We start from the raw sequence: 9514 nt of genomic DNA on the forward strand, positions 1-9514 counted from the left end.
GCAAATCTGTCCAGCTTTTTCAGTCTTCAAAGGACCCGCCCACGTAGACCGCGAAGGCCGGGTCCTCAGGAGGATGCAGCCTATGAATTTGGACACAGCTAATAACAATGCAATGCCATGTAATCGCCATGGTAATAAGGCTACTGTCACGGGTCGCCACTGATGGTAGCTCTGCTAATTGGAAGTTTTATACCAACTAGGGATCTTTGACTGTATGTGATTACCATGGTAACAGGAAAGAGCTTGATATGAATCTTGTAATATCAGGTGTGGGAATGTTAGTCACCGTCTGATTGACAGTTTTTATCAGGTGGCCCCGAGTGTCAGGTGTGCAGCAGCATGTTTAGTTGACCGATGATGGTAAGTTCTCCAGCAGGAGGCGTTCGAGCCGCCACACGTTGGCAGCTCAGTGACGCTCTGTGTTGGATTTCTAAACAGGCTAAGAAGCTAGATCTTCTGGTGTCTCAAGCTAAAGAGTCCAAAGCTGGTCATGCTGTTACCACAGCGCCCCCACATGACAGAGAAAAGAAACTGCTGTATGTAGATGCTTGTGATTAGTTACAGAAAAAACACGACTGGACAAATCATAGAAAGAAACTCATTTATTGATAGTTAAATAGTAAAATAAAGTTTTCTTTTAAGGATATGTTGAACTGTTTTGAGGTGAGACGAGCAGCCGCACAGGAGTCAGGGAGGCTTTCACAATTTAAAATTAAATGAATCTGTCAGACTGAAGGGAGACATGACTTCACATCAGCACAAAACTCTTTCACATTATCACTGAACTCTACAGAAATAAAAACAAAGCTCTGACGGTACATCTAGACCACATTAAGTCATACAGTCACATTTTAAAGTTCACAGGTGTCTTTATATCAGGGGTGTCAAACAGGAGGCTCGGGGGGCCAAAAGTAGCCCAGCAAAGACTCTAATTCGGCCGGTGGAACAAGTGAAGGAAGGCATACATTTTGCCCTTTGAACTGTATTTCCATAAGTTTGCAGCTTTTCTTACTGATAACGACGTCCACCATCCACATTCATACTATAACACAGAAATAAAATAACAGAAAATCAGTTTGAGGGCAGAAAAGTTCTTTTTTTCAATAATGAGACTACAGTAAAAGTTTTCTGTGAATTAACAAAAACTTGGTGTTTTATAAGTACAGTGTGAGGAATGAGCTCTCTGAACATTTAAGCCCAAAGAGTCAGGCTGGCAGGTTTCTTTCTTTCCTGCAGCTGCTTTTATTTATCACGTAGAAAAACTGAGCTGTACTGTGCAGACTGCCCTTCTTGGTCTCATATGAACACATGTCAGGGATTAAATATGTACTTAAGCTTCTTTACGCTGACAGAAAGGCCACTTTCACTGGTCCGGGCCTTTGAACACAGGGTGGGCTGTATGTGGCCACAATGCAAACTGAGTCTGACACCCCTGCTTTACACCTTTATCCAGCAGAAACTGACAGTTTGACAAAAACAGCTTTAAAAATCTCTTCAAAGGGATCAAATCTGCATCATTACCTCACATGAAAATACAAATAAATAAAAACATGAACAATATCTCAAAGAAATATAGTGAAACTAAAACATTTCTTCACATTCATTCTCCTCTCTTCATTACTTTTTAGTCTCTTTAAAGCTAATTCATGTGCAGCTTCTTCATATTGTGCATGTGCCCAATACTGTCCTGTTTTGCATAGTTTAACATTTGATTCCTTCACAGCTTGAGGGGGTCGGACCGCTCTCACATCGCTCTGCTAAATGTGGAGCCATGAAGCTGTTTGCTTAGCTGAGCAGAAAAAGGTGCGTCTCTGTAAAGGCTCACAGCGTTTCTGCCAGGATCCAAACCAAGTCAGCTTTAGAGGATTTTCAGCCACTTGTTCCGAGCTCGAGCATCCTGACTTTTACTCTGCTGCAGGTCAGAGACCTCACCAGCTTTTTACTGCTCTGCATCCATCTGACAACAACATTAGTCACATTAAAAACATATTTATTTGAAGTCCCGACAGTAAGTATGGACTCTTCAGTGCATTTACATGATGCTGTTACTGACCGTGAAACAGTCGATCAGCTGACTGTCTCTCTGCTTCTTCTTTGGTAAATGAAACATACTAAAATCTTTCCTTGGACTCATCGTTGCATTAAAACTCGAGGCTTCGTGCTCAGCTAAGCTAACGTCTCCTGGCCTCAAATTTGCCCAAATGTTGAACTATTCATCTTCTGTTCACGCTTCCAGCCGCTCTGGCATAAAGTGAAGCTACAGCGGCACTCTGCTTTAGTGGCATTTCACATTAATCTGCATGTGCAAACTACTCAAAAAATACAATAAAATACAACAAAATAAATACTAAAGTGTGAAAGCACATCCTCGTGTCTTTGGTGAAGTCTCTGTGCTTCAGAGGTTAAACCTGCAGGTCTCACAGTTTTAACCGTGTGAGGAAAAAGAGACTTTTTAATTTTAAAAAAACATGGGAAGAAATCTCACTTTCTTTGGAGTTTCTGGTCTGTTGGTTGGACGTTTACTGAAAGGTGGAAACAAGCTGCTTTCAGACGAGTTATTCCAAGAAATAATCAAAAAACCTGACTGACTGCAGTCCTGCCTGATTTAAGTCACTCATTAAACTCTACAGAGCAGACTGATGCTCGGACGGATGATGGATCCGTCTTCATCACAACTCAGTTTTACCCTCCTAAGACCCAAACTCTGTCATGGCATGCATTTTTAATTTCTCTTTGCTATTTGGGCTGATTGGGACCTGATGGATGTAAAAACAAAGAATTACCTGTTTTGTTTTTGTTTTGGGTTTTTTACCTGATTTTTGTTTCTGAGAAAAATTAGATCCACATATGAGGACATTCATTTTAAATTTCGATAGAACAGTGGCAGTATAATGTCCTTGTTAGTGGATATCAGGCCCTTGTAGAGCAAAATTGAGTATTTTGGTCAAGACGACCCAAAATGCGATGTCCACATATGTGGACGCCAGGTCCTAGGAGGTTAAACAAAAAGAAGTCACCACCAGTTTTCACTTGCAAGTAACGTCTGAATGACGAAGGAAAGTTACAGGTAGTTGGAGATAAAGTGCTATATTAAATAAGCTTGATATGTATTTGCACAAAGCAGCGCAGCAGCTGTAATAGTTTTCTGTCACACAGCAAAGGTCTGAGGCTCTTTGAGGACGTGAAGCCTCTGAGTCTGTCTGCGCTTTAGTGTTGGTGCTGTTTATGATTAAGACTCCAGAATGACCGATCACGGTTAGTTTCTCTCAACTATCCAGGCCAAAACGGGCCTGGATAGTTGCTGACATATTGTGGTGTGGACTGGCAGCTTCAGGACAGAAAATCTTCTACTACTACTTACAGAAAACATTTTCACATGCAGGCAGAAAGCTGTGATAAATATTCTTATAGTGTAAGTGAAGGTGCTGCACAGCTATAAATGGCCTTCAGTGTGAGTAAAGCTTAGTTTCTCAGATCACTTAGTAATTTTGGGCCTTACACAAGTGCAGCCCACCGGGACTTCGATACGCGTCTTCTGGACTCGATATGTGTCTGCGTCCTTACACTTGGTCTTCATCAGGACCACCATCGGAGCCCGAACCTCCACAGAGTTGTAGTCGTTCACCTCGTGCCCGTCGATGATGCATCCCTTACAAAGGCACTCGGCAAAGATGATGTCACGTGGATACCTGCTGTCGTTTCGGTCTATGCTGGAGACACAGACAGACAGAAAAGACCTCAACACGTGCAGGAGACAGTGAACACACAGCAGATTCAGTCAGGACAATACGCGGCTTCTCAAATCAAAGCTCGTTTAATATTAAAGCTGGTAGCTTTCATCTGCTCGCTGGTTCCAGGTTGAACTTCCTGAACCAGCTCAGCAGCCGTCCATCCATTTCTACTCCGCAATAATCCAGCCTGCTCTCTGCACATCCAAACTTTGGATCAGCCACCACCAGAGATGGGCAGTAACGCGTTACTTGTAACATCCACCATACCTGCTGCTGAACCAAAGCATGATGTATACCATGTTGGTAAATAAATAAAGAATTATTAAATATGTTCCAATTCAAATTGATTTTAGCCAGAATAACGCGTTATCGATTCATTAAATCCTGAATCTATTTTTGTCAGTCTCTGACCAAAATTCACTGAACCAGCAGCAAAAAAAGTTCCAAGCTACACTTCACATTTGTAAAACATCGTCACTGTTTCTCTCTTACTTTGACTGTTTTGCTTCCACCACGATACGATCTCACTTCCTGCACAGCTCTGTCTCTCTAAGTGTCCTTCAAGAACAGTTTCCCATCTCAAATCTCTGTTTTCTGCATTATTTGCTGCTTATTACGCACCAGTCTACCTGTGTGTTCAGTGCAGTCAGCCTCTGACAAGAAAGCCTGTTCAGTGCAGAAATGTAAACTTTTTAAAATGATGCCAAAACTCTTAGCTGAGTCTCTAATCAAACCTCTGGAACTCAGCAGCATCAAGTTCAGAAGCTGATTCATGGTTTTCTTCCATTTTTGATTGGCTGCAGAATATTTTTAAGGTTATCTGTTAGAAAAAGACAGACCAGGAAAATCTCCTTTATGTGTTTCTGTTTTAGCCTCAGTTACTTTGAGACAAACGCATCTGTTGTGATGCCCACAGCTCTGATGAAGTGTCAGCCTTGTTTTTATACAGAGATTGAAAAAAATATAGAATTAGAATATTTCTGACTGTCAGTCAAAATTCAGTCGAATCGATGATAGAAATTTGCAACAATACCCAACATTCAAACTTTCATTCAAACAGTAATGAGTGAGAGAATGAGCATTTTTGTCCCTCTGCGGGTTCCATACTTACTAGTAACGCCACGGAGACAGCGCGCGGCCGTTGAGTTCGTGCATTTGCTGGGCAGCCTGTTCGCAGGTGGTGAGCTCCTGGTGCTCGCGGGCGTCGCGCTGAAGGTCGAGCTTCTTCAGGTTGACGTCAAACTTTCGCTCGCGGGCCTCCACCTTCTCGGCGCTGAGACACCTGGAGGCGGCCGGGCGGAGCTCGTGCATTTGCTGGGCAGCCTGTTCGCTGGTGGTCAGGTTCTGGTGCTCGCAGGCGTCCACCATCTCGGCGCGGAGCTCGTAGAGGATCAGCAGAGAGAAATGCAAAGTGGCAGAAACAGTCAGAGAGAGCTTGGCGTGATTGGCCATCTTGACTTCGGACGGCTGAGACTGGCGCCGCTCCATTGAAGCTGCTTTAAATACGGTAGCGGAGCTCCTACGGCTGCCCGGTTGCCATGGGGATCTCCTCAACATTTCCTCACGACAAACAGTCCACGTGCGGCCCCGCCCCTCTGCTGGCTGTGCGCTGTGTTTGTGACCGCGAGCAGACAGCCTCGTACCTCTAATAAACTCCGCCGTGAGCTCTTTTAAACATTTCACACGTTTCATTGTTGGTTTGTTTTTTTAAAGGTAGAGACAGATGTTTATGTTTTACAGAAAAAGGTTTTATCGCCTGAAACGTGAATATTGTCAGGTTTTCTGCAACTGCTGCTGTTCTGATCCTCAACAGTACATCTCAGTGTTTACATGTGTTTACACAGTTTTTTTTGTTAATTCTGTGGAGCTGAACACTGCGGCTTTACACAAGACTGAATACAGCTAAATCTGACTTTCTGTAGCTTTTTATTAGCAGTGACTTTATTTATTGTTCACATGTTGATAGTTTCATGTTGACTTTTGGCAAAATGCAGTGACAACAGATCTTTGACTTTAATGTGTTTCTTTTTGTTGTTCCCTTTTTATTGACCTATTGACCTATTCAAGGCTGTAATAACCTCATGCCAAATAATCTATTTTGCAATTAATGTTTGGAAAATATTGGATATTATGGGTCTCCCCCCCCCCCGAAGTTGTTTAAAAGATGTGATGTGGAAAAAAATGAAAAATTAATTCATATATGAATGATAATGCTATATCACCTGTTGGATGGGGACCCGTTTGGGTCCCGAGGGTAAACAGTGGATGTAAATTTTAAAAACTCGTATTGCTCCAAAAATAATAATGCATCCAAATCAATTTTGTTATCAATTATTGACCTATTCAAGGCTGTAATAACTTCATGCCAAATATTTTACTTTGCAATTAATTTTTGGAAAATATTGCATATTATGGGTCTCCCCCCCAAAAACAGGGGTCCTTATGACACTAAAGCCATAAAAACTTTAAAAGATGTGATGTGGAAAAAAATGAAAAATGAATTCATATATGATAATGCTATATCACCTGTTGGATGGGGACCCGTTTGGGTCCAGAGGTTAAACAATGGATGTAAAGTTTGAGGGATGCTGAAGGGTTAAACGTTTGCAAAATGTATTAAACTAGGGTGACCAACCGTCCTCTTTTTTCTGCACTTGGTGATTTGTAAAAACCTTTATAACATTTTTTATTTCACCATTCATTAACTGCACAGAGACGGTACCGTGTAAATATGTTAAAGTTTTCTTTAAGAAAACAGTATTATTAAAGTTCTTCATGACTGGGCCAAGTGTCCTCTTTTTTGGAAATCAAAATATGGTCACCCTAATTAAACGGTCGTCATGACCTGTCAGTGAACACGCTGCTGTAATTTTACAAGATAGCAAGCAAGCAATTTATTAATATAGCACTTTCAAAACAGATCTCAGCTGAAAACAAAGTGTTGTGCACATGACATAACAAATAACAAAATGAAATAGTATATGTAAAAAAAAGCAAATTCAATCAGACAAAAACCATAAAAGGTCCGGGTCAGACTGTGTCATAAGCCAGGGAGTAAAAGTGATTTCTGAGTAGGACTTTAGAAGTGGACAATGATGGAGCACGAAGAAGCTCAGAGAGATAAGGTGGAGCAAGACCTTTAAAACATTTAAAAACAAGCATTAAAATTTGAAAATGAACTCATGCAGCCAATGGAGTGAAGCCAGGATAGGAGTTATATGCTCTCTCTTACAGGTTCTGCTTAGAAGTCGTGCAGCAGGATTTTGGACCAGCTGCAGACGGAGATGCAGAAGAAAGGAATAAAAATAAATGTTTTTTCCAGTTTTTCTTACAGGTGTTTTGGTTCAGGAACAACACAAAGTGACTTTTTGAATATGAACACATGAACATGTGCCCACCCCAGTCAGAAATGCAGATGTTGTCATTTGCAGCCAGATGTGTGCACTTTCATTTATTACAGTTATTCTTTGCAAAAATTAATCACTTATTTGAAAAACTAGACATGCTTAAACCAAAAGAAATTTTGCACAAAACTTACATATTTCGTGGGCCTTGCAAGTGGGTGGAGCACAATGGCCTCATCGCACCGCTTATAAAACTGCAGAAGCTTAGCCCCACCGCTGTGTTTCAGGTAGGGCGCTATCGCTGTTGCTCACACATTTAATTCAACTTGGCACTGCCATTGTGGTACATTGCATCATTTGCATGACTCCTTCAGGCTGTGTCATTTAAGAGAGTGAAACTGTTTTTTATTGGCTCATTTATTGTTAGCTGTTAGACCTTGAGACACAGGTGACATCAGTTCCTGGGTAGACCCATCCCCTGCAGCTAATTTTAGATCCCAGAGTCATCCTGCTGAGTTCACCTTTAGGAATGTGGACTCCTCCCACATATTTGAAAAGCACTCCTTGTTTTTATACTGCACTGCAGTAAATGTCACAAAGGAAGTAAACAAACCTTTAGCATTTATGGTGAAAATGAGTCACCCGCTGTGGGTGTGCACATGACTGATTTTACATCCTGAGGTTTTAGGCTGACCAACGTGGTCAGAATCTCATTTGTGCCAAAGATAATAGTACCACCGTCCAATAGGAGTGTGCTCCAGGTGCTGAAGTAGATGTGAGAATTGGAAAGCAGGAAGATTGATTACGCACAGGAAACAGGGAAACACACAGGGCTCCCACTGCAGCCCCCACCCCTCTGCCCTGTCAGGAAACCCCCATCTGTGCCTGAGCTCAGAGTAACACTGTTGGGAATGCGTGCCTCTCTGATATCAGTGCGAAATGTTCTCACAGACCTAAGATGTCATTCAGCGCTATCCATTCCTCACATACATCCAGTTGAAGAAGCATCCAATGATTATCTGTGAGAAATGACTGATTGGTAAAAAGGAAAAGGTTACATCATGTTTTGGCCTGAAAGCTTCTGAGCCGATGCTGAAACAGTGCCGTTGAAGGTGAGTGATAATCTGTCACTCACAGTAGATTCAGATGATAATGCAGCCCTGAATCTGTTGGACCTCAGAGCTGCTGCCTTCTTCGCCTCAGACACTGGGTTGGCATTGAGGCTGCAGCTCATCACTGGTTCAGTTCTCACTTTACGGGGAACACTGGGATCCATCCTGGGACCAGTCGTCTTGTAACCGTGTCTGCTTCCATTTGGTGATACCATTAGGAGATTAAACATCTGCTTTCATTTCTATGCTAATGATTTACAGCTTTAAACCTCAGGGTTCATTACAACCTCTACCAGGCTGTCCACTAATAACGTCCTCTAGTTAAGGTCCGAACTCTTCCACAGCAGCATTTTTAATTTCTCTTTGATATTTGGGCTGATTGGGACCTGATGAATGTAAAAACAAAGAATTACCAGATTGTTGTTTTTTTTACCTGATTTTTTTTCTGAGAAAAATGAGACCCATATATGATATTTGTTTAGAATTTCGATAGAACAGTGGCAGCATAATGTCCTCGTAAGTGGATATCAGGCCCTTGTAGAGCAAAATTTAGTATTTTGGTCTAAATAACCCAAAATGTGATGTCCACATATGTGGACGCAGGTCCTAGGAGGTTAAACAGTGACAAAACTGAGGTCCTCTTCCTTAGTCCTTCCACGTCTTGAAGTAGGCTATATGAATGCAGCTTGTTAACTTAGCTAGAACAGTACAGTAAGATGCAGCTTAAAGCACCTGAAGTGGCTGAATGAGCTGAGCATCCAGACTTCATGATGTCAGAGAGGGTGGATATTCCAAATGCTGATGAAATGAGGGGCTGCTCATCAAAAGCTGCACAGAATTAGGATCTGGAACCGTTAAACACAACCAGCTATGCCTTGACTTTACATCTGAACCGTTTCCACACTTCAGTCAGAAACAGACTGAGTTACTTATTTTGCACGTGTGATTTTGACTTTTAACAGCAGTTTTCCTGCTGGAGGCTCCCATTCACTGGTTGTTATTTACCTTGCTGAATGTGTATTTGTCAGTACTGTTTGAAGCAGTGGCGGTTTGCTATCGCCCATTTGCTGGGAGTAAGGGCGCCGGGGGCGGGGGACCTTCTCTGACCGGCTGGAGCAGCATCTAATAACCAACTCGCAAAATAAAACAAAATAAAAACAAACCAACAACCACGAAAACACCAGACATCATGATACAGACTTATAATTTGCACCGATGTTTTTTCTATAGAGAAAAGTGAGCGCGAGAGCCCTCGGTGCGCCTGCTCGCTGCTGAAGTCAAAGTAAACTTTATTGTCATCTCCGCTACATACAGTCCAGTATAGAGA

At 42.0% G+C, this 9514-nt stretch overlaps 1 protein-coding gene across 4 annotated transcripts in view; it reads right to left on the reverse strand.

Moving 5' to 3' along the window:
* LOC102212591 (uncharacterized) overlaps window positions 1-5900 on the reverse strand; it is an 11859-nt gene extending 5959 nt beyond the window's left edge. For 2 of the 4 annotated variants that reach the window (XM_013909142.1, XM_005726372.2), the window contains exons 1-2: window positions 4843-5900; window positions 3500-3710 (exon numbers count right to left, since the gene is read on the reverse strand). In XM_013909142.1, the coding sequence (XP_013764596.1) occupies window positions 3500-3710; window positions 4843-5423 (792 nt within the window). In that variant the 5' untranslated portion in view covers window positions 5424-5900. Of the gene's footprint in view, window positions 1-825; window positions 1043-1095; window positions 2523-3499; window positions 3711-4842 lie in introns of those variants that run through there. The other 2 variants (XM_005726370.2, XM_005726373.2) reach the window with 2 other exon arrangements.
* Window positions 5901-9514: the final 3614 nt, after the last annotated feature.

This window comes from Pundamilia nyererei, unplaced genomic scaffold, assembly GCF_000239375.1.
Source record: "Pundamilia nyererei isolate P.nyererei 1_Seehausen unplaced genomic scaffold, PunNye1.0 scaffold00019, whole genome shotgun sequence".
Taxonomy (NCBI): Eukaryota; Metazoa; Chordata; class Actinopteri; order Cichliformes; family Cichlidae; genus Pundamilia; species Pundamilia nyererei.